At 58.9% G+C, this 22,168-nt stretch overlaps 4 protein-coding genes across 10 annotated transcripts; 2 read left to right on the top strand and 2 right to left on the bottom strand.

Annotated features, from left to right (window-relative positions):
- Positions 1-2,591: 2,591 nt before the first annotated feature.
- Positions 2,592-7,369, top strand: CDC42EP5 (CDC42 effector protein 5). 3 transcript variants are annotated; one of them, XM_045521871.2, is made up of 3 exons: positions 2,696-3,138; positions 3,483-3,629; positions 6,838-7,369. In XM_045521871.2, exon 3 carries the CDS (start codon positions 6,838-6,840, stop codon positions 7,297-7,299), a length of 462 nt encoding a protein of 153 aa, XP_045377827.2. In that variant the 5' UTR covers positions 2,696-3,138; positions 3,483-3,629; the 3' UTR covers positions 7,300-7,369. The 3 variants fall into 3 exon arrangements, with proteins under 3 accessions (XP_045377828.2, XP_045377827.2, XP_045377829.2); XM_045521872.2 differs by lacking the exon at positions 3,483-3,629 and having other exon boundaries at positions 2,592-3,138; XM_045521873.2 differs by lacking the exons at positions 2,696-3,138; positions 3,483-3,629 and adding an exon at positions 3,231-3,482.
- A 270-nt stretch (positions 7,370-7,639) lies between these two features.
- On the top strand, positions 7,640-10,645 carry LENG9 (leukocyte receptor cluster member 9). Its single transcript, XM_010962061.3, has 2 exons — positions 7,640-7,898; positions 8,347-10,645. The coding sequence occupies exon 2, from the start codon at positions 8,453-8,455 to the stop codon at positions 10,220-10,222; it is 1,770 nt and encodes a 589-aa protein (XP_010960363.2). The 5' UTR covers positions 7,640-7,898; positions 8,347-8,452; the 3' UTR covers positions 10,223-10,645.
- On the bottom strand, positions 10,283-11,291 carry LOC141578693 (vegetative cell wall protein gp1; the record flags this gene model as incomplete). The annotated part of the gene is given in 7 exon segments (XM_074370836.1): positions 10,283-10,598; positions 10,601-10,642; positions 10,645-10,739; positions 10,742-10,957; positions 10,960-11,043; positions 11,046-11,118; positions 11,121-11,291. Coding segments are annotated over 7 exon segments (978 nt in total), but the record flags the coding sequence as incomplete, so codon positions are not given.
- On the bottom strand, positions 11,289-21,452 carry LENG8 (leukocyte receptor cluster member 8). Of its 5 annotated transcripts, XM_074369078.1 has the most exons (16): positions 21,315-21,452; positions 19,530-19,622; positions 18,771-18,945; positions 18,303-18,404; positions 17,500-17,610; positions 16,467-16,719; positions 16,090-16,231; positions 15,749-15,937; positions 15,216-15,494; positions 14,991-15,131; positions 14,549-14,834; positions 13,900-14,001; positions 13,754-13,822; positions 13,534-13,663; positions 13,245-13,452; positions 11,289-11,549 (listed from the first exon to the last, which is right to left on the bottom strand). In XM_074369078.1, exons 2-16 carry the CDS (start codon positions 19,565-19,567, stop codon positions 11,387-11,389), a joined length of 2,388 nt encoding a protein of 795 aa, XP_074225179.1. In that variant the 5' UTR covers positions 19,568-19,622; positions 21,315-21,452; the 3' UTR covers positions 11,289-11,386. The 5 variants fall into 5 exon arrangements, with proteins under 5 accessions (XP_074225179.1, XP_074225180.1, XP_010960175.2 ...); XM_074369079.1 differs by lacking the exon at positions 17,500-17,610; XM_010961873.3 differs by lacking the exon at positions 11,289-11,549 and having other exon boundaries at positions 11,660-13,452.
- Between the last annotated feature and the right edge of the window lie 716 nt (positions 21,453-22,168).

The raw sequence follows: 22,168 nt of genomic DNA, 5'->3' as shown, positions 1-22,168 counted from the left end.
TACTTTTTCAAAAAAGAAACAAAATAGCAGCACATGTATCCAAACCAAGCAGAGAAACAAAGCTCCTTCTCTGACTCGCACCTCTCCCTCAGGATAGCCTATGTCTTTCTCCTCCCCTTCACAACCAGCTCCGGACTTCTCTGCACTTCCTCACCTCCTCACACTTTCCCTCGCCTCCTCAACCACGATCTGGCTTCTGCCTGCCCAGCCTTCTCGGGCAGCTCTCACTCTGGCCACCGGTGGCTGCTGCTGGAGACCTGGTCCAAGTTCCTCCCCGTCTTCTTAGCTCTCAGTACCACCCTTCTCAGCTGCTTTATCCCACGCCTCTGCTCCTGCACTTCAATCCAGAACCAGCTAGTAGTTTGGGGGGTACATTGCAAATGAAAATGTGGGGGTCCCTAATTCAAAAGTATTACTAATTTCAAGATAATCACAGGAAATCATTGAACCAAGTGCAGCGCCCTTCTGAGCATGGGGCCCCCAAGTGACTGCACAGGCCACTTACACTCTAGGCTGCCCCTGCTTCCCTCTCTTCCTGGCGTGGTTTCCCATGTCTCTTGTCTGCCTGCTCCTCTTCTCAGGCTCTCCAGCTTGGTGGTGCTCCCAGCATCCCCCACAGCTTGCCTTCTGGGGTTGACAGAATGCATCTCTAAAGATGCCCAGGCATGAATCCCTGAAACCTGTGAGTGTACTGTATCAGTAGCAAAGGGATCCGCAGATGTGCTTCAAGTTAGGAAACTTAACAGGGAACTATATTCAACATCTTGTAATAACCTTTCATGAAAAAGAATATGAGAACAAATATATGTATGTGTATGTATGACTGGGACATGATGCCCTGCACCAGAAATTTACACAACATTGTAAACGGATTATACTTCAAAACAAAAAAAAGTTAGGAACCTTAATTCAGTATCCTGTAATAAACTATAATGGAAAAGAATCTGAATAAAGAATGAATATATGTATCTAGCTATGCTGTACACCTGAAACTAACATGGCATGTTAAATCAACTATACTTCAATAAAAAAATAATTAAAATGAATTTAGGACCCTTAAAATAGGGAGATTATCCTGGCACAATGGTTAGTTTTAAGTGTCCACTTGGCCAGGCAGTAGTAGCTGGTTCGTCAACCAAACGCTAGTCTCTCTATGGCTGGGGAGACACGCAGGTGGGGCTAACATCTACCACCAGCTGACTCTAAGTGAAGGAGATGACCTTTGAGGATGTGGGTGGGCCTTATCCAATCAGTTGAGAGGCTTTAACTGCAAAAAATGAAGGTTTCCCTGGGGAAGAAGAAATTCTGCCTGAAGACTGCAGCATCACGTCCTGCCTGAGAGTTTCCACTGTGCCCTACGGAATTCAGGCTTGCCAGCCCTTAGCACTGCAAAATCCCATTCCTTGAAATATATACATTTCTATATTTAGCTTTTACTGATTACTGAGTGATACATTAATGCATATCCATTACCAATGGTGATACATAAAAAACGTCTTTTCCGGGTGGATCCAGTCTAATCACAGGAGCCCCAAAAGCAGAGGACCTTCCCTGGCTGGAGGCAGGAAGGGGATGGAGCAGGCCTGCAGATCAGGGAGGTTTGAAGCAGAAGACAGACTCAACACACCATTGCCTGGAGAGGAGCCACAGAGGAAGCACCAGAGGGCCTCAGGCAGCCTCTCCGAGCCCACCAGCCTGCAGCTGACAGCTCAGTGGGTACAATGGGTTTGGGGGGGGTGATGGAAGTGTTTGTTTGATTTGGGGGAGGTAATTGTGTTTGTTTACTTACTTATGTTTTACATGGAGGTCCTGGGAATTAAACCCAGGACCTGGGGCATGCTTTGCCCACAGTGTACCTCTGAGCTATACCCCCACCCCGCGATGGAAGTCTTCTGGAACTAGCGAGAGATGTGATAGTTGCACAATACTGTGAATGTTCTAGATGCCACAGTAAATGGTTAATTCCATGGTTTGTGACTCAAACACTAATAGAAATATATTTAAATATTTCTCTTAGTTCCTGAGTTTGGGGTGACCACTCCTGCCCCCCACCCCAGCCCCCCACCGTAAATTTTGCTCTGGCTGTGAGACCCAGCCTCGCTTCAGTCTGTGGCCCACCTGGCTCTGAACCTGTCATTCCTGCTCAGCACCCTGCCCTGGACAAAGGACAGGGGCTAAGCTCCCAGTGGCTTTCAAGTTGCCCTCCAGGCAAACCAAACTGCACCGAGCCTTGGTGTCCCGGGCGCCACCTGGTGTCCCAGCCGGCTCTCAGCATCCTTTCTCCTCTCCTCACATGGCCATAAACTCCCACTCCTTCTTCAAGATTCAGTTCAAGTCACACTTCCTCCCTATCTGTTACACTAACTCTCCTCTCCAGCCCTAGCTCCTGCCCCTTCCCAGGGCTGCTGCCTCCCTGCTCCCCAGCCAGCCTCCCCCCTGGGGACCCTGCTCTCCACGTCAGCCCCTCCCTCACACTGGCCCCTGAGGGAGCTCCCTAACACCCAAATCTGACACTGACCCCCGCTAGGCACAGGCACTCAGTGATGTAATGACCTTGCTATGGATAAATGGCTCCTGGCAGGGCCATTCAGCCAGGCAACTCCCCACAGGAGGGTGGGAGCGCCCTCCTAGGTCACCTCCGGCCTCCTGCTGGTTTCACTGCCCGACCTGGTCGGTTTCTCCCCACCCCGCCCTTCTCTCTCTCTCTCTCTCTCCCCCAATCCTCACACACACTGCCCCAACAGCTGCAATCTGGAAGAAATTACTCTCCTAAACAGCCAGACTTCCCCAGTTTCAGGAAATTCCAAGCTGGCAGGGGGAGGGGCGGGGCTAGGGGCCGCCCTGCCCGTCCATCCCCCAGCCCCGTGCGTGCGGCCTGCCTGCATCCCCGCCCGGCCCCGCCGCCCCCACACTCAGCCCAGAGGGGCCTCAGCTCCTCCACCGCTGCTTTCTAGTCCCTTAAATCCTGGAGGCAAACTTTTTTTGGACGTAGGGGTGAGATAAGGAAGGCTGGGAGGGGCCTACGTCTTAACCCTCTCTGCCCCAGACGGACTGAGCTGGGCTGGGTGGTGACTCTGCGCCTGTTTGGGCTCCTACCATGGCCCCCAAGAAGGGCTGACACTTCAGTTCCCAGAGCAGGTAAAGAAGGGACCTGATGCCAAGGTCTGCTGGGGGTGGGTCTCAGACTCCAGGGTCTGGGGGGAGGGGTGGAGGCCTGGACTTCTGGGTCCGAGGGAGGTGGGGGTTGGGAGCCCTGACTTCAGAGGCTGAGGGAGGAGGACTAGGGGTCTGGACTCCTGGGTCCGCGGGAGGAGAGGACAGAGACCCCGGCCTCCCGGGGCTAAGAAGTAAGAGAGGTAGGAGCCAGGACTCCTGGAGCCTAAGAGAGGAGGAAGGCTGAGAAGGTGGCACTGTGGACGCAGACGCCTGGGTCCTGGGTCCTGGGTCCCCCTCGAGGTTCCACATGACACTTCCTTTGCCAGGTAAGATCCCGCCCGGAGGAAGAAGGAAGAAGGTGCGGGCCTGGGAGTAGGAGGCGGAGGCAGGCTCCCAACCCTGAAGACGGGGGGGTCCCAGCTTGAGCTGGAGCCCCAGAGAGCGCGCCTCCCGGGGCTAGCGAGGACCACGAGGTAAGGGACAGTGGTGGCCCAGGGTCCCAGGACAAGTCCGGAGGGAAGCGGGACAGAGGACCAAAGAGACAGCGGATCTGAAACCCGGGCCGCAGCCACGTGGCCTCAGGAAGTGCGCAGCAGAGTCTCAAAGGGGTCCAGGGGTCTCCGACTCCTGGGTCTTCGGGTCCCCCTGCCCCGTCTCGGCCCCACCCTCCGCGAAGCCTCTCCCAAAGGGCTGAGAACCAGTCGAGCTGGATCTGGAGCGGGTTGTTTTTTCCGTCTTGGCAGGGCTGGGGCCCCCGGAGGACAGAGGTGAGCCAGCTGTGCCCCCCACCCCTGCAGCTGGAGCCTCGGCAGGAAAGAGAGGGGGCAGATGGAGGCAGGAGGAGGGCTGCTTAGCCGAGCGCGAGGTCACCGCGTCCCGGGGTCTCATGCTCACTCCTGCCCTCTGCCTGCTTTGCGTTTGTCACAAACAACAGCCCCTCTGTGCGGACTTGGCCCTGTGATGGACTTTTTCCGAGCATGACCTCATTGCATCAAGGGCCCAACAAGGGAGACTGGAGCCTTGTGTATAAGAGGACACCGAGGCTGGGGGAAATGGAGTGACTTGCCCCGAGGTGTCAGAGTTAGGAGAAGCAGTGGCTTTCAAAAACAATTTTGAACTCATTGTTCTCATCTGGAATAGATAACAAGCAGAGCAAAGCAAGCAAACAAACACGGTCAGGGGTGTTGGAAATCCCTGGGCTTTATAGCAAAACATTATTTTTTCCATGGGTCTGCACGCCCTGTCCTATGGGGGCTGTGAGCAATATAATAGCATCCTTTGACTCCGGAGTTCATCTGCCTGGGTTCCAAATCTGGCCACCAACATTTGCTACTGTGTGACCCAGGGCAAGTTACTTGACCTCTCTGTGCCTCAGGCACCACATCTGTAAAATGGGTGTAATAATAATGGCCTCCCCTCACTGGGTTGTTCTCAAGATTGAGTGAGTTTGTTCATTTGTGTGAAGCCCCTGCCTGGCCCAGAATAAGTGCTTGGGATATAAAATGTCACATCGTGCACATACCCTATATCAACCCCTTGGAAACAGGCATTCTGATTCCTGTTTTTCAGAGGAGTAAACTGAAGTTTATGGTTGAGGTCCTCAGGGGCCCACAGAAAGGAAATGGCAGCCCAGGTGTGTCTGAGGTCAGAAACCCAAGATCTTAAGGTGCTGCTAAGTGCTGGAAAGTGGCGGTGATGTCACCTCGTAGGGCAATAGGTCCAGATGGGGGCAAGCTGGGGGCGGGGAGGGGGGAAGAGAGTAGCTGAGAGCTGTCCGGGGAGGGGCAGGTTCAAGGGCAGCAGGCAGTGGAAGCAATCATTCTGAGCTCTGGAGTCCTGCAGAGCTGGCTTTGTGGCCTTGGGCAAGTCACGGATCCTCCCTGGGTGTCTCTTTCTCTGGGACAGGGGAGAATAATCCAGGATGGGACTCCACTGAGCATCTATTGAGCATGTGCTGGGTGCTGTGTGAAGACCTTTCACGGGCAATGTCTCACCAATTCTTGCAAAGAGACTACAAAGTATTATATGAGTACCATTCCATTTTTGAGACGAGGAAATGAGCTCAGGAAGGTTAAGTAATTTGCCCAAAGCCACACAGCAATGGGCACAGCCAGATCCAAATCTGGGTTGTTGGCTTTCTGAGTTCTAACCTTTTCACCTATAATCCAGTGCTGAGTAAAAATGGGCACTGCTAGCCCTGAGACAGGATTTTTTTTTTAAACCATGGATTGAGGTTCATTAATGAGGAGAGGTTGGCATTAAAAAGTAAAATAATAACATAGATTAGAATTGAATATATCTGAGAGCCTAGCATGTGATAAAAGTCTCATTTCATAAATTTTTTGTTTCCTTTATGTAGGGGGCAGGGTGCGAGTGGGGAAGGAATGGTGGTTGTATGCCAGACTGTAAGAAAAATATATTTATTCAGCTAGGTTGAGGTCAGAGAATTTTGAGAAACTCTACAGAGGTGGTAAATCAAGACTTGTTTTCCTAGAAAACGAGCTTGTGCGTATGCGTGTGTGTGTGTGTGTGTGTGTGAGAGAGAGAGAGAGAGAGAGAGAGAGAGACAGTAGAGGGCACCGTTACAAATGTACTTTCCTTTGATGGGGTTTTTCTATGTGCCCTGCAAGGAAGGTAGTATTATTTTATCCATTTTACAGATAGAAAACAAACAGAGAGATCACATAATTTATCCCAATTCATACAGCTGGCAGAGGGTGGGGCTGCAATTCAAATAGAAGTTTTTTTCATTATTATTGTAGTAACAGTGACTGTTAAAACAAAAGTACAAGGTCATTGAAGTCCCTCCCAGAAGTTCCATAGAAACAGCCAGGTTCCAGGATATGAGCAAAGGTTGGCAGGTACATCTATTTACCATCGTGTGGTGCAGTCACGTGGCTATAGGGTACCTAGTTCACAGTTCATGTGTCACCAGCTTGGGATTTACGCCGTTTTCATCATGTTTTAACAAAGGGGAATTTGCATGGTTATTACTGTTGCTGTCGTTTTCCAAAAAGTAAACCATTATGTTGTTTCTTTCAAAACCAGATAATTCAAATTATAAAATGCTGTGCAAATCTAGATTTCTCAGGTCCACCCTAAACCTCCCAAATGAGACTCTTCAGGCCAGCTTACACTATGACTTTTTGTGTCCTAGGCAAAAATTTCATAGAAATAATATGTTTAATATAATTATATTTTATGACTGCGTTGGTATAAAGACAAGCATAAGGCTGACGTTGTAAAATAAAACACTTAAGCATTTGTGCCGGCCTCTAGCAGCATGGCGGCCCCTGGGCACTGCCTGCTGCACCCAAAGGACAGTCACCCCTGTCTTCAGGGTGGGCGGGATGGACAAGCTGGTTTCTGTCAGGTTTGGGTAGCCGTCCGAAGGCTTGGTAGAGCATGTTGTTTGCTCGCTCGCTGGCCTACGGGGAGCTCAAACGTTAGTTCTTAGTGGAATCAGGATAGCGTGATGGTTATGGGCAGACCTCAGGTTGAGTCTGAGGTGTGAATCAAACAGCTATGGCCTCAGGCCTCTGGGAATCTCAGTATCCCCACCTGTAAAATGGGAGTAATCCCACCACCATCATTTTATGGAGAGCATCCTTTGGATGGCGGTCTAGGCCCAGAGCTGGGAGGGAACACGGAAGGCCGAGCTAACTCGTCCCTATTCCGCAGATGCCGGTGCTGAAGCAGCTGGGCCCCGCGCAGCCCAAGAAGCGGCCGGAGCGCGGCGCCCTGTCCATCTCCGCGCCGCTCGGAGACTTCCGGCACACGCTGCACGTGGGGCGCGGCGGCGACGCCTTCGGGGACACGTCGTTCCTGAGCCGCCACGGCGGCGGGCCGCCCCCCGAGCCCCGAGCGCTGCCCGCGGGGGCCCCGCGCTCCGCGCCGCCGCCCGCGGTGCCGCAGCCCCCGCCGCCCGCCCTGCGCGCGCCCGCTCCCGCCGACCCGCTGCTGTCCTTCCACCTGGATTTGGGCCCCTCCATGCTGGACGCGGTGTTGGGCGTCATGGACGCGGAACGCCCGGGCGCCGCTGCCGCCAAACCTGACGTGGACCCCGGCTCCGGGGCGCAGCACCCCAGGGCCCGCTGCTGCCCTAACGCGGACCTCGAGCTGGACGACGTCATCGGCTTGTAGGCACCCGCGTTCCCTGCGCCCTTACCGTCCAGCACCCCACTTCTTTATACATAAACCGACAAAGTCTGTGCCCCTGGTTTTGTCTGTTCACTTTGCACGTGGGAGGAGGGGACAGGGAGGGGGTGATGGGGTCCCGGTGCCTTTAAGAGCTAGGTGTGCCACCTAGAGTTGTGGCCCCAACCAGGTGGAGGTCGAAGGACTGGTCTAGCGTAAGGGGATGAGGCCCCAGTAATAGCCAGGGGCCTGGCTAGGTGGTGCCCCTCCCAGGGGCGGGGTCCGGACCTGGCCGCTCCCACAACCTGGTTCACCGTCAGTGTTAGCTGCGCGCAGCAGCCTGCCGGACGCGGTCCGGGCCCCGGGCGAGGGTCGTGGCCCAGGGAACTCCGCGTCTCCAGTGGAACCCACTCAGGCGAGCTGCCTTTAACCCCAGGAGCGGCTGCACAGGAAAATGGCCAGGAAGAGGGGTGGACCCCGTGGAGAAGGGACGTCCCAAAGATGTCAGCCCGAGAGCGACAGTGGCGTCCGAGATACGAAGTTCAGTCTGAAACTGCAGCCATCGGGTTGTCCGGCGGAGGGCGCGGCCCCACGAGGACCCGGAGGTATATGGCTGCACGTGAACATCTTTAGGCGGGGAGCAGAGCCAGGCTCCTCACGGGGCCCAGAGAGGGCGGGGCCGCAGCGTTAAAGCATTGGACTGGGGGCGGGGCCGCAGCGTTAAACCATTGGACTGGGGGCGGGGCCAGGCTCTGAAGGGAGAAAGAGCGTAAGGGCCGTACCTGTAAATCGTTAGGGAGCGGGGCTCGGCTCGCTAAGGGCCCTAAAGAGGCGGGACTGCATATGCAAATCATTGGAAGGAGGGCGGAGCCAGGCTAGCTGCGGTCCTAGAGAAGGCGGGGGCCGAGCCTGCAAAGCATTTAGTCTGGCGTAGGGCCGCATATGTAAATTACTTGTGGTGGGGGCGGGGCCACGATATAAAGCACGTGGCCGCCGGGATCTGCCTTCCCCAAAGGGCGGGGCGGGCCGCTCCACCCGGGTGATACTTTCCAGGTCGGAGTGTGGCCTGAGCCTCGCCGATGACGTCACGGCGGGGCCGGGCTGACCCTGGTGCCAAGAGGCCTCAGCGGTGCGAGAGCGCCAGCCGCACCCTACTCCAATGGCGGCGGCCGGAGGGCCGGAGCCGCTGGTGGAGGTCCCCGTCGCGGAGTCCGCGCCGCCGCCGGCCTGCCGCTTCTTCCTGGAGGGCCGCTGCCGCTTCGGTGCCCGCTGCCGCCAGCCCCACCCCGGGACGCCGGCGCCGCCGCCGCCGCAGCCAAAAGGTGAAGCCGAAGCCGGGGCCAAGAAGCCGCCGCTGCGCACGGCTGCGGCCGTCATCCAGCGCATCCGCTGGGACCCGCGCCTCGACCCGGCCGACTTCTCCGTGGGCTACGTCGATCGCTTCCTGGGCGTGCGCGAGGAGCCCTTCCTTGCCTTCTGCTGGGACGCGCCTTTGGCGGCGCTCGGGCCAGGCGTCCTGGCCGTGCCGCAGCACCGGGTGCGCTACTTCCGCTTCCGCGGCCGCCTGGTGTGGGACCGCGCCTCGCGTACTGACCTCATCTTCGGCTCGGGCTTTGCGGCGGGTCGCGGGCCCACGATCCTGGACGCGCTCGACATCGGAGAGGCAGCCGCCGGCGAGGACGCACACGACACCGCGTACTCGAACGACGGCGTTGACACGCACGGGACTGGAGGAGAGCGCTGCGGCGTGGACGCGCAAGACACTGGGGACGCGCACGACGGCCGGGCCACGGCTAGGGACGTGCACGGGACACGGGGCACAAATAACGGCCAGGGCGCGCACGGGGTCGGAGGTGCGCGCGACGCCGTGGATGCTCACAGAACTGGGCACGTGAATGATGGCGAGGACGTGCACCGGGCCAGAGATACGCTTGGCGGTGGGGACACTGATGGGGCCGAAGATGCACTGGACGGAGCGGCTGCGACTCATCTTGGCATCCGTGAGGGAGGGCGTAGCCAGCCAGCCTGGACCAGACTCCCGGCTGCCTTAGCTCCAGATAACGGAGGCCCGGAAGTTAGGTGCCTGGCGCTGGTGGGGGAATCCGCTAGGGCTCAGGAGCGGGAGTTGGGCGGCCTTGGACACTTAACTTCCTCGTGGATGGAACCGGGAAGGGCGCTGAGGCCAGCTGCCCCGGCTGCCAGGACCATGGACCCCCTGGGTGGGGAGCTGCCAGCTAGGTTAGCCCCAGAATGGCCCTCGGAAGGCTTTTCTGAAACAGAAGTGGATTTGGGTCCTGGGATCTGGCCCGTGGACAGCGGAGCATCCACCTTGGCCAGTGCTGTGAGTCTTCGCCAGCCCCGCCCCACGCACTTTGTGGCTCTCATGGTGACCGAGCCAGAGCTGCAAGCTGCGGTGACTAAGGCCCAGGAAGAACTGGTACGAGTTGCACCGGCTTGTGCGACGTTCACAGTGCCAACTCAGGCCCTGCACCTGACACTGGCCCTGCTGAGGCTAACGGGCCCTGGGGAAGTGGCGGCTGCAGCCACCACACTGAGAAGCGTGCTTTCAGACCCCAGGCTTCCGGTTCCTCCAAGGCTGAGGTTTGAGCGCCTGGTGCTCTTAGGTTCCCATGTGCTCTGTGCCCCTCCCTCCCCCTCCCTGGACAGCATGGCTCAAGGGCTGAGCCACAGACTAGAGGTCGAGGGGCTGAGAGTGTTGCAGCCCCCTGGAGGGCTACATCCACATCTTACCCTAGCCAAGGTGCCCCAGGGCTCCGAAGTCTGCCTCCCCAAGCTGGGGTTCAGCCCAGGGCAGGAGCTGGGGAGCCAGCCCCTGGGGAAACTCTGGCTGTGCCGCATGGGGAGGGCAGGGGGCACCTATCAGGCCCTGGCTGAGATCCCGCTGGGATCTAAACTCCAAAAGAAATAAGGGCCAGGACCCAACTGGGGGACAGCTGGTCCAAGAAGAGTACAGATCGTGCACGCACACTCTCTCTCTCTCTCTCTCTTTAATTTTGGTTTCTCTCAAGCTTCCAAATGGTGCTCAGTGCTCCAAGGAAAGAATGAAGGAAGGAAAGGGTAAGGGGAGAGGGAGGGGAGGGGAGGCAGAGGAGGAACATCTGGAAAAAAAGCAGCCTGACAGTCCAGCTGTTTGCAAACTGATTGCACATCCTCCAGTTACATGGCAGAAGAGGGGGGAGGACGGAAAAGAAAAGGGGAGGAAGAAAAAATAACTTAAACACACACAAAAAGAAAAGAGAAGGAAACATGACGTGAGCTGGTGATCCATGAGGCGGGAGGGAGGGGTAACCGGTTTACCTGTGCTGAACCAAGGGAGGGGGAGCAGGGGGAGGAGGGACGGAAAGGAGAAAAAAAAACCAGAAGAAACATTGGGGGTGGAGGGAGGAGGGGACACGGAGACAACTTAATACAACTGCAGACGAGGCCGGCCGTCGAGGTCCCGCGATGGCCTCCGGAGTCCTCAGTGCAGGGTGGCGGCGTGGATCGGAGGCGGCGAGGCGCTGGCATTTCTGGGGTCGGGGGCCGAGGGCAGGCTCAGTCTCTACGCGGCTCCCCTCGCCCCAAACACTGAGGCCCCGGAGGGCTGGGCAACAAGAGTCTGTGATGAGGCAGGTCGGGCGGCGGGCGGCGGGTGAGTGTGCTGGTGCCCCCGCCGCAGGCGGGCACGGGCGGAGCGGCCTGTCTTCTTCCACTGGCCCCCCCGGCATGGGATGGGCCAGGGTGCTGGGTCGGTACCGCAGTACAAGCTCGAGAGAGAGAGAGAAAAAACACTGAGACAGCATTAGTGGAGGTGCAGGGTGGACACTGACAAGCCTACAGACCACGCCCCCAACCCTCCGCTGTCCCACCCCTCCTCCCCCGAGCCCATCCCTCTGAGACAAAAAATAAAAACGTAGAAAAAATCTCTGTACAGACTCCCCGGTGGGAAAACGGGGGCAGGGGTGGTGGCTCTTCCTGGAGCCCACTCCCCGACAAATTTACAACCCAAGTCCATGGCTCAAAAACAAAATCTGCCAAAGCGGTGCTGGGGCCGCAGCGCCACCCCCCGCCCCTGCCCCGTCGGCGCTGGTGCTCAGAAGGCGGACAGCTGCGCCAGGCTGAGGCGGCAGTCGATGCTGGAGTTGTCCGGGCCCGTGTAGGCCAGGCCCAGGGGCTCTAGGAAGGCCCGGCAGGCGGCCTCGCCCTCGAAGGCCAGCTCGGCCTGCAGGTAGGAGACTGGCAGCGCAGGGCGGAAGCTACGGAGACAAGAGGAGAAGGCGATGAGGCAGGCGGCGGACAGGGGAGGGCCCCACGAGCAGGGAGTGGGTGCCCCCCATTCCGGCACCCAAAAGGTTAAGATCCTCAGCATGTGGCCTGCTGAAGCCCTCCCCACCCCCGCCAGCCTCCCCACCTCAGGGCTTGGGGGGGCCCGGGGTGGGGTTGGGGGCCCCAACCCCGGCTGTGCCCCGCCTAGCCCTCACTTACCTGTGCAAGGGACCGGGAGGAGAGGGGATAGGAGGGAAGGGCCCAGCTGGCTCCTCTGCTGGCTCGGGGCCTGAGCAGACCCTCAGAAGAGGGCCCACTGTGGCCGAGGGGCAGGCGCCAGGCAAAGGGAGCGACACATGGGGGCGGGTGTGGGATGGCAGGAGTGCCGGCTACTCCGGAGGCCCTGCTCTGACCTGGGTGAGATTTCTGGCTGCTAATAGACCTGGCCTGTGCCAGGAAATAGCTCCTCCAACTCACTGAACTCCCTCCTGTAAGCAATGTCGCCCTACCCTCTAACACGCACTGAGGACAGCGCAGCCTGAGAGGCAGAGCCACTGGGCCAGTGTCCCCCTAGGGAAGAAGTGGTAGAAAGTACTGGAACCAGTGCTGCCTCAAGCCCAAGCTTCATCGTGGCCCTGAATGATTGGGGAGGGGGCGGGGCTGGTCTGGACCCAATTGGCTCTGGGAGGGATGTGTCTGTCAAAGAAAGGCGGTGCCCCCTTTACAAGTGGGAGGGTACCTGGAGAGCAAGAGGCCAGGGCCTGTCCCCCAGGCCAAGCACATGTAAGGCTAAGTAAGAGGGGAGACAGTAACCTGCCCTACAGCCCTGGGACAGCATGGAAGATGAGGAACTGCCCAAGAGCAAACTCGGGCAGCCCTGCAGGGCCCTCCAGGCCCACGGCCTGTCCTGTGCACCCACCTCCTGTTTCTGCCCCACCTCTCCCCTCTATGTCCTCGGCCCCTGCTCTGGCTCCACCTCTCCCTTAAATATTCTTTACCCCCCCCTTAAATATTCTTGACCCAACTAGATCCTAGGAAGTCTTAACCTTCAGGGTGAGTGTCCCTCCCCAGCTCCACACCATCCCCATGGCTCCCAAGCTAACTGACCTCTGACCAGGGGCTCCCAACCTCAGCAAGACTGACCCGGGGCGTCTCCCTCCCGACTGAGCAGGCACACTCCTCATCTGCCGAACGGTGGGCATGCTCTTTTGAGTACTGTCACGGACTCGCCTGCCCCAGAGGGACACCTGCCCCCTAAACAAGTCTGTACTCTCCCAGGAGCTCAAGTGGGAGTGAGGCCTTGTCCCTCAGACCACAGCTGCGAAGGGCAGGGCCGGCTTTACCGCTTCTCCCCAGAGAAGGAGCTCAGCGACAGGAGAGCCGAGGAAAGGTGAGCAGAGGCCCCGGAGGGAGGGGAGCCCAGAGCAAGAAGGCAGACTGGGGTCCAGGGTGATGTGAGCAGGAGGAAGAAAAGCAGGGGGACCTCAGAGCAGTGAGAGGGAGAGACGGAGGGCAGGCTGGGCGAAGGAAAGGGGGAGGGCTGAGATGGGAAAAGAAAACCAGGACACAAGGGAGGAGACCACAGGAGGGGGGCTGGAGGCCTGGGAATGCGCAGAGTGGGGGGCAGAGGGGGGCGGCGGCAAGGCCGCAGAGCGGGGGGCAGTGGAGAGCCCGGCTTCACATACGTTTTGATCATCGCCTTGAGGGCGGCCTTGCGCTCGCGGTCTGCAAACTTGTCCACGAGGTAGCCGGACATGCAGGGTGCGTGGGAGTAGAGCCGGAAGAAGCGGTGATAGTTGCCCAGAGCCCAGGCTGCCCGCAGCGCCAGGGCGTGGGCCACGCAGGGGTCTGCCTTCAGCTCCCGCGTCAGGTAGGCCAGCTCTGTGGTGATGTCTGGGGCCGGAAACAAAAGATCAGCAGGGCCCAACCCAGTGGGCCCGGCGCCACCCCAGCCTGTGGGACGGCACCTCTCACCTCCCGAGTTCTTGGTGAAGATGTAGTAGAGGACCCGGTAGGCAGTGAACTCGCCCACGTTGCCTGGCAAGTTCTCGGCGTACAGTGACTTGAGCTGCGTCTGGCACTGGTTGAACTCCTCGTGGTCGCCCTGGAGGGCAGAGGCGTGTGGGGAGCGGAGTGAGGTCAGGAGAGCCAGCCCGGAGGCCGGGGCTGGGGGCCGGGGGGGTCCGCCCCTCACCTTCTCCAAGGCGATGCGGGCGTGCGTCTCGTACACCTCCACTGTGAACTCTGTGCGCACACCTTGCACCTGGGCGGCAGGAGAGCAGATGTCACCCCGGAGCAGGGCAGCACCCACTAGCGCAGCCCCCCAGGCGCCCGCCTCACCGTCAGGTCCTGCCGGATGGACTTCATCTGCTCGCAGGCAAAGGCATAATCCTGCTTCTCCTTCCAGTGGGACTTGACCATGCACAGCGACTTCTTCAAGACCTGGAACAGGAGTTGAATCAAGGCTCAGGAGAACTTACACAGGGACAGCAAGGACATGCTGAAACCCGCGACAGTTCCCCGAATTGTTTTAAAACAAGAACTGCAACATCAAAACCACGGTAAAAAGAACCCAGAACAGCAAGAGGGGACACGTCCGAGCCTCGGGGTCTCCACATCCACACATAGCCCTGAGTGCGGCCCAGGAGCCATGTGAGCCCCGCTCCTGGTCTCGGGGGACACTGGAGCGTGGTGGTTCCACTGTCTTGCAGGCACCGGCCTGGGAAGGCGGCTTCCTCCTCCCCGTCCTGGATGTAGGAGATGGAGGCTCAAGGGCCGCCAAGCCTCCCCACGAAGCCACACACCCTGGACTTGACTTGGAAGCACGAGTCCTGGACTCAGTTCAGCTCAGGGTGGCCCGGGCCTCACGTCCCTAGTCACCACAGGTGCACCACCTCCTCCTATGCTGCCCCTGCTGTCGTGGCCCCGCGGGCCTAGTGCAGCCCTGGACTTGCGGGGAGGACCTGTCCTGACTGCCGGGGGCACTTACTGCCACGGGGCGCACAGTGGACGGGTCGGGGGCGCAGGTGAGCCGCAGGTAGTGCTTGGTGATGTCGGGGCAGGTGCCCACGATCTGCAGCTCCTGCCAGTCGGGGTCGGCCCCGCCACTCTCCAGGCTGCCCATGTGCAGCACCAGGGGCTCGAGGCGCAGGCGGCGGGAGTGGCCATGCTGGAAGCGCGCAGCCCGCTTCTGCTTCTTCAGCTCTCGCTCAGGGTCCTCACACTCCAGGGCCGCCATCTTCTTGCGGCTGCGCTTGGTGGGCGCCAGATCGTGCCTGGGGGGGAGGAGGGGGCTGTAAAGGGGGCAGGTGTCCAGCTGCCCCTCCTCCCCTGGTCTGAGCCACAACAGCGGTCAGCCACCTCCCTCTCCAGTGCTCCTCCTCCTGGGAGCCCCGATACTGGCCCCCCTCCCTGGGCACCCAAAGTCTCACCTCTTCCCACGCTGTGCCCTGCCTCGGCCCCGGTCCATGTGGGCTCCCCGGCCTCCCCGGCCCTTGGGGGGTGGGTTTCTGCGACCCACAGGGTGACACTCATTCCCTGAGTAGGAACTGTCAGAATCCGAGTGGGAGTCACTGCAAGGAGTAGCAGAAAGGTTAGGCCTGAAATGGCTCCTCCCCTCTGTCCCCCCTCCACACCCCCCCTTGGAGCCTTTGCACCTGCGGCGGAAGTGGCGGGTCGGGGACCGGGAGGAGGAGCGGGAGCGCGAGTCGGTGCTGGAGGAGGAGCTGTGGTCCTTCATGAAGACATTGCGGTTGCCGAACTTGGCGAAGCTGCTGCCCCGGGCTCGGCCAGCACCCCCAGCCCCGGGCGCCCCTCGCTGGGACTGGGCACCCCCGCCCCTTGTCGCTGAGCCTGCCCCCCTGGGAGGGTGAAGGCTGCTAGGGGCCTCCCACCGCTTCTTCTTGGGGCTCTCAGCCACAGGCTCCCGAGTCAGCCTGAGGATACAGCAGGGCAGGGCATCACCAACCCGGTACCCCCAATGTCCCCAGTGTCTGCCAACCTGTCCCGGGGACACACGAGCTGGGAGGAAGGGCACTCACCAGGCGCCTCAGCTAGGACGATGAACCAGCAGGAGGCGAGCCCAGGGCTTTCTGTGTCTAGAGGCCCCTGAGCAGCACGCACCTCCCAGCCAAGGGTCTCCAAGTTCAGCGCCCAGGCCCCCTCCCCAGTGTCTCCCGGCCCGACTCACCCTGGAAGGGGCTCCCGGCTCCAGTCGATGGTGTAGGCCGAGCCGTCCTGGAGCCGGGCCTGCAGCACCTCCTTCAGCAGCTTCTCCGTCCGGTCCTTGTCCTCCTCTGACTCGCAGGCGGTGAAGCAGCGCTCCACATACTCCTTCATGTCCTGCGGCCAGTCGTCTGGCTTCCCGGACAGGCTCCCCCTGGCAAAGGTCAGGTGTGGATACCCGGTTGGGGGGCACCCCACGACCGGGATAAGACCCTCAGCGCCACCCCTCCCTGAGTGGACGGACGCCTGTTCCCTCTCTTCACTTCCACACAGAGGGGCTGGGGCAGGGCCGGGGGTGGCCAGCACCTGTGGTTCTGGGCTTTCTCGGGGCTGGGCTGGGGGCCGAAGCTGCTGTGCTGGCTCTCCGAAGCAGAGCTGAAGCTCTGGCTGGAGACGGCAAAAGGCCGTTTCTGAATGTTGAACTTGAGACCGCCAGTCCCAGGGGCTGCTGTAAGGACAGCAGAAGCCAGGGTTAGGCCCTTCCCCAGGCCCACCCGGGGCTGCCTCTCCCCAGGACCAGGAGAGGTGAAGGGGTCCGGCCCCAGGCAGCTGCACCCACACAGCCTTGGGAGGTCCCAACACCCAGAACTAAGGGCCTCGCACCCCACATGCCTCACACCCAGGAGTCGTGTGAGGTCCCCACCCCCGAGCCCCTCTCCTCTCCACAGCCCCAGGCCGCTTACGTTTCATGCGGTTCCACAGCTGCTGGCCCTTCTTGGGCTTAGCAGGCTCAGGGTAGGTATGCTGCCCATAGGCCTGGCCCGAGGCGGGCCCCACCTGGCTGTGCTGGGTGGCTGGGGCTGTCCCAGGCTGGGGGCCGCTGCTCAGAGGATGAGCCCCGTGTGGAGGGTTGGAGGGCTGAGGGGGCTGGGCCGTCGGCAGTTGCTGAGGGGGGGCCTGGTAGGACATGCTCTCATCCATGCCGGGGACCGGGGGCTGTCGGAGGAAGTGGGCGCTGAGGGCAGGAGCAGAGCGCCCCAAGCTGGCCCTCACTCTCCCCTCCGTCACGTCACTCAGCCCTCCACCCTCAAGACCGTCAGACACCCCACCACCTCGAGCCCTCAGAGTAACTGTCGGAGGTGTGGATTCCTATTAATCCCCCTTTCCACAGCTAAGACTCAGGCTCAGACTTCAAGCTACTTTCCCACAGCTCCCAGCAGCTCAGTGGCAGCTGCCGGTGTTTAAAACACCTAAGTGTGCCTCCCAGTGAGAGCTGCCCAACAGCACGTGCACCTGAGATCGTACCACGTGCTTGTCAAGACACGCACTCCAAGCACCCTGTGATAAAGTGACGTTCCTTCCCACCTCACAGGACCAGCTGTGATGCAGCGATCACGTGACATAATTTCACCGTGGGGGTGGGGGTGGTGGCGGCTGGCATTCAAACCAACATCTACCCACCTCCCTGGCACTAGCTCCACGACTCCTCCAGGCTGCACGCTAAGTGCAAGGCTAGACTGTGTGAGTGAGTGAGTGAAAGACTGTGTACACGTGCTTGAGGGAAAACACAGAAGAAAGGCTGCCACACTACAAAGTGCTCCCACCATCACCCTAACACTCCAGCCCCCTGGCCTTGCCCAAGCCCTAAACCCATCCTAGTTTCAGAAACTGCTTGGCAGGAGGGAAAAACGGGTGGAGAGGAGCAGCCTAGCTCACTCAAGTGTCCCTGGTGCATCCCCTGCTCGGACACAACACGGAGCAGGACTAGGGCGTTACCTGGTTGAGAGTCCCTTGGTGCTGGGGTGCGGACGGCTGCTGGGGTGTGGCTGAGCCGTAGGAACTGGCCATCCCATACTGGGAGGGGGAGCTGTAGCTCTGGTACATGCTCTGCCAGAGGCACAGGAAGGCATGGGTTAGCGGCAGGCCCGATCTCTCCCCTCACAGTCTAGACCTGCCTCTCCTGCTGCTTACGGTATGGAACCCGCTACCTCTCCCTCACTCTTCTGTCCCCTGCATAAAGGCACCAAATTCACTTACGCTAAAAAAAATTATAAAGTAAAACCTCAGTCTACCCCACATTCTGTTCTATTCAATAACGACTTCCTTAGTCCAGCCCACCTAACACAAAAGAACACAACGTAAGACGAAAACCCAAGCGCTAACGAAATGCACTCAAAACACACGCAGCCGTAGACATGCAACACAGCCAGCAGTGGGAAAGGAGGCCAAGCAGAGCTGCGGAGTGGCGGGGTGGGCGGTGGGAACGTCGCCCATCAGAGGAAAGGGCTCTCTAAAGGTGCTGTCCAGGCAGCCCACGAGGGGCGAGGACGGGGCAAGTGTGGGAGCACGGGAAGCAGGGGCTGTGGCGGAGGGGACCTGATGCGTGCTGAGCTGGAGGAGTCTCTGTGGCCACATGAGCACCAGGAGGGGAAAGGGTGGCCACGGAAGGACCTGGGAATTGACCTTGTGGGCCATCAGCTAGTGAAGGGTTTTCAGCAGCCACCTCGGCTGCGTTCAGCCCACCAGCCAGCCCCGGCCCCACGCCGACGGCCCCACCCCATGGCGCGCTGGGCACTCACCACCGGGTAGTAGTAGCTGTACGGGTAGGCGTAGTTGTACTGCTGGTACCACTGGTAGTACTGCTGCTGCTGCAGGGCAGACGCCTCCGCCTGGGACACGTACTGCGGGGAGGGGGCCACGCGCCGTCAGTGCTGGCAGCAGGAACCCCCGGGCCCCACGGGGCAGGGCTGCTTACTGGTGGTTAACTGCCAAGGGACGGAACTGGGTCCCCATCTCCCCAGAGAGCCACCACCTCTACCAGGGGACTCGGGCCCCTCAGGGACCTTGAGCACGTCTTCCTCTCTGGGCTGGATTCCCAAGGACCACACAGTGCCCTAGACTCCTCAAAGAAACAGACCCTGCCTCCCCCACCCGAGGGCTCCTAGAACATCTTCAGAGCACTCTGTCCTGAGATGAGTGGACACCCAGTGGGTACCCACTCGCCCCGGGCCCCCCATTTCCGCCCAGGCCCCATGCAGCCTTCTCACTTGTGCGCTGGCCACAGGCCCACTGCTGCCGGCCTTGGCGGAGCTGCCAGCGGCTCCCGCCTTGCTGATGCTGGCCAGGGCCTGGCGGGCCTTCTCCCACTCCGGGTTCTCGTGCGTGGGAGTCTCCATGCCGTTCTCTCTGCCCGCCCCGGCCACCACGCTGTACTGAGAGGACCTGCAGAGCGGGAATGCCAAGTCAGTCCATCCTCCCCACAGCACACAGCGGGCAACATGGGAGCAGGCAGACACCAAGGGTCAAACCCCAGCTCTCCCTCTCACCACCTCTTGGAGCCTAAGTTTTCTGACCTACAGGTAACATGCGGCCAGCCAGGTTTTGCTCCAGTTTTCTGAGTGATCAATGTGACTGCCTACTCAAGGTACTTTCCCAGGTGCCTGATACACAGCACTTGTTAAAACTCAAACAAAAAGATTACCAATATTCACAGAACATAACACAGAACCTGGTGCCCAGTAGGTCAAAATGTTTTATGAATCCATGAATTCTGTGAGATACCACCACAGTCAGGTCATCACAGGCTGTCCCGTAATCACAATTCACTGAATGAATCATCACAATTGTGTGAAGCAAGCACTGTACTATGAAAAACAAAAGCTAAGAGGAGCTCCTCATCCCCACCCCTACACCAGGGGCCGCTGCATCACTCCCCACACGTGCTGTGTAGGGGCCGTCCAGGACAACACTGGATCTTGCTTCCTCCTGCCCTCTTCTCTTGCCCCTGTCTCTTTGGCTCCACTAACCAATCCGTGCTACGTTGATCACCCACGTTGGCCGCCATCTGGACCCTGGGGTGTAAGGGGTGGACCTCGGGAGCCAGGCTGCTTTTTCACTGTCTGCCAAAAAAAAAAAAAAAAAAAAAAAATGAGCTAGGGGGATTTAAAAAGGAGCAAGAAACATGTCATGAAGTAGCAAAGGGAAGTAGGTGGACTCAGGAGTAGCCAGACAGAAAACGGGAGTCTGAGAAAGGAGGAGCCACTGGGGTAAACAATCTGAAGACAATTCCGAGTGCGGAATGAAAGGGCTACAGCCTGAGGGAAGACCGTGGCCTCCGTGCAGTGTTCCAGGTGGAAAATGAAGGACTCGAACACAGGGAAGTCTGAAGGAATTTCCCAAAGGGAAAGAGAAGGATCTGAAACCCGTATGAAGAAAGGGAAGAGTTCAAAAGAAACCCTGAGACAGACAGGGGAAGGATCAGAGGACAGGGTCGGGGGACCTCAGTCAAGAGATAAGAAGGAAGCCAGCTTCTGAGAGGAAGCAGAAGAGATGACGCCCTAATGAGCAAGGGCTAAGTGAACCCGGAGACTGGGGAGACCTTGAGAGACTTCTGAGGGGAAGTCTATAAAGAGGAAGCATCTGAGGATGTCTTGAGAGAAGAAGAGAAAACACTGGAGAATGGAGGAACAAAATCTGGGAGGAAAGGGGACTTCTGGAAGTTATCCCTGAAAGCAGGAAGAAGTTGAGGGTGTCAAAGAGGAACCAGGAACAAAGAAATGAATTCTTAGAAAACTCTTAAGAGACCGACTTCAGGAAAATCCCCAAAGAACAGAGAATAACCCTAAGCCAGAGGTTCCTAGAAGCAGGGGTAGGCCTGGGAGAAAGAAGAGGCAACTGCCTCGGTTGGGGGTCTGGAGAGAAAGTTTTGGGGATGCCTGAAGAAGCCCAAATCATCTTTAGGAAGTTAAGCGGTTGGGGGGAGAGAAACCCAAGAAAGTGAAGGGGTGTTTGGGGTCAAGGATTGTGCGGGGGACGGCGAGGGGGACTAGACTTGAGGGGATAATTGAGAAGTATAGGTGGATTCAAAGGCTAGTCCCGCTGGAGAACCCGAAAGTCCCACAAGAAGTGGGAGAATAGGAACAGAGGTCCGGAGCTGGGAAAAGCCCTAGAGAAGAAAGGTCTTAAAGAGAAGACAGAACGGAGCCGGGGATGGGGCGTGGGGGTAGAGGGTCACGAGTAGGGGTAGTGGGGAGGGGCGCGGGACAGGAAAGAGATTGGTGGCAAGGTGTAGGGGAGCCTGGAGGTTTCTAGGCGGGTCTGAAGGGCGGAGAGGGGCACCGAGCCGTACCGCAGGCCCGGGGAAGGCATAGGAGGGCGCCCGGTGGAGGAAGAGACCGCCCAGATCCTCGTCTCTGGCCCCGGAGCCACCGCCCCGGCCGCGCCGCGTGCGCACCACGTCCTCAGGGATAGAAGACTGCACAAGGACCGCCCGTCGCCTGGGGCAACGTCGTCCTCCCGGTGGAACAGCGGATCAATGGGGGTCGAAGAAGGGAGTACGCGGGGCCCAGGAATTCCGAGGGCGGGGGCGGAGAGCGGAGGCCGACGGCGCAGGCGCGAAGGTGCGCAGCTGCGCGCCCCACCCCTCATGCGCAAGCGCAGTGGCCTGTGCCCGCCACACCCTGCCGTCGCTCTCGCGCGGCGTCCGTTGGTGCGACTGCGGCCAAGGCCTCGGGGTCCGCGGGGCCTAAGGCCGAAAAGAAACGCCGTCTCCGCCCGTCCGCCGCCTACCCGCCGCCGCTGTCCACACTCACCTCGGCCGCACGCCCCCGAATGCACCAACCACGGCTTAAGGCGATAGCAACACGGCAGCAGGACTGCTCGCGAGCCGGCTGACTCTCGTCTTCCTTGCGCTTCTACGTCCTGACCGCGGCGTCTTTACGTCACGCGGAGGCCTCGCCCCGCCTCCCTGGACCCCGGACAGCCAGTAGACGCCGCGAGTTCAACTTGAGCCCGCCCTCCAGCCTACGCAATGACGCAGTGGGAATTTTAGTGGAAGCCAGAAGACTGGTTGGGGATGGTGGCCCCGAGGGGCCACGCGCGGCAGGGTTTGCAAGTACGGATCCTGAAAGGGCACTGATGTCTGGCTGAGGAATTGGGGCCATCTCCGTAAATAAGCCTTCCTTCAAATTCCTTGCAAGTGACCCTTTGAGTGTGCCAACAGTTTCCAAACAGGGCTCTTATAAAATTAAGCAGTCCAGTTCAGGGACCGGTCACCGTAATCATCACAGTAGGTGGTATTTGAGAAGCAGCAATTTCCTTCCAATCTTCTATTACTGTAAATTTTTCTGCTGATAACTGCGGATCATTTTGTTACTGTTAGCACTGCTGACCTTTTCCCATATTTTTACTCTTTTTACCCATTAAACGTTTTGTTTCTTAGAATAATGTTAGGCTTACAAAAATGTTGCAAAGATAATTCAGAGTCCTGCCTATCCTACATTCAGTTTCCCCTAATGCTATCGTCTGACATTCATGTAGTATGTTTATTAAAACTAAGACACCAACATTGGCACGTTACTGTTAACTGCAGACTTTATTTGAATTTCGCCACTTACCCCACTAATGTATCCTTTATGTACCAGAGTCCGATCCAGGGTACCCCATT

This window comes from Camelus bactrianus, chromosome 9, assembly GCF_048773025.1.
Source record: "Camelus bactrianus isolate YW-2024 breed Bactrian camel chromosome 9, ASM4877302v1, whole genome shotgun sequence".
Classification (NCBI taxonomy): Eukaryota; Metazoa; Chordata; class Mammalia; order Artiodactyla; family Camelidae; genus Camelus; species Camelus bactrianus.
This window is presented reverse-complemented; position numbering and strand designations above follow the sequence as displayed.

What these genes read in the sequence shown, in the direction of transcription:
- CDC42EP5 (XM_045521872.2), top strand. Translation starts at nt 6,838, where the DNA reads ATGCCGGTGCTGAAGCAGCTGGGCCCCGCGCAGCCCAAGAAGCGGCCG.
- LENG9 (XM_010962061.3), top strand. Translation starts at nt 8,453, where the DNA reads ATGGCGGCGGCCGGAGGGCCGGAGCCGCTGGTGGAGGTCCCCGTCGCG.
- LENG8 (XM_010961873.3), bottom strand. Translation starts at nt 19,567, where the DNA reads ATGGCGGCCAACGTGGGTGATCAACGTAGCACGGATTG. An exon ending in ACAGCTACTACTACCCGGTG is followed by an intron (nt 17,611 to 18,302) that starts GTGAGTGCCCAG and finishes TGCCTCTGGCAG; the next exon opens with AGCATGTACCAGAGCTACAG. An exon ending in CCACTGTGCGCCCCGTGGCA is followed by an intron (nt 14,002 to 14,548) that starts GTAAGTGCCCCC and finishes CTCCTGTTCCAG; the next exon opens with GTCTTGAAGAAGTCGCTGTG.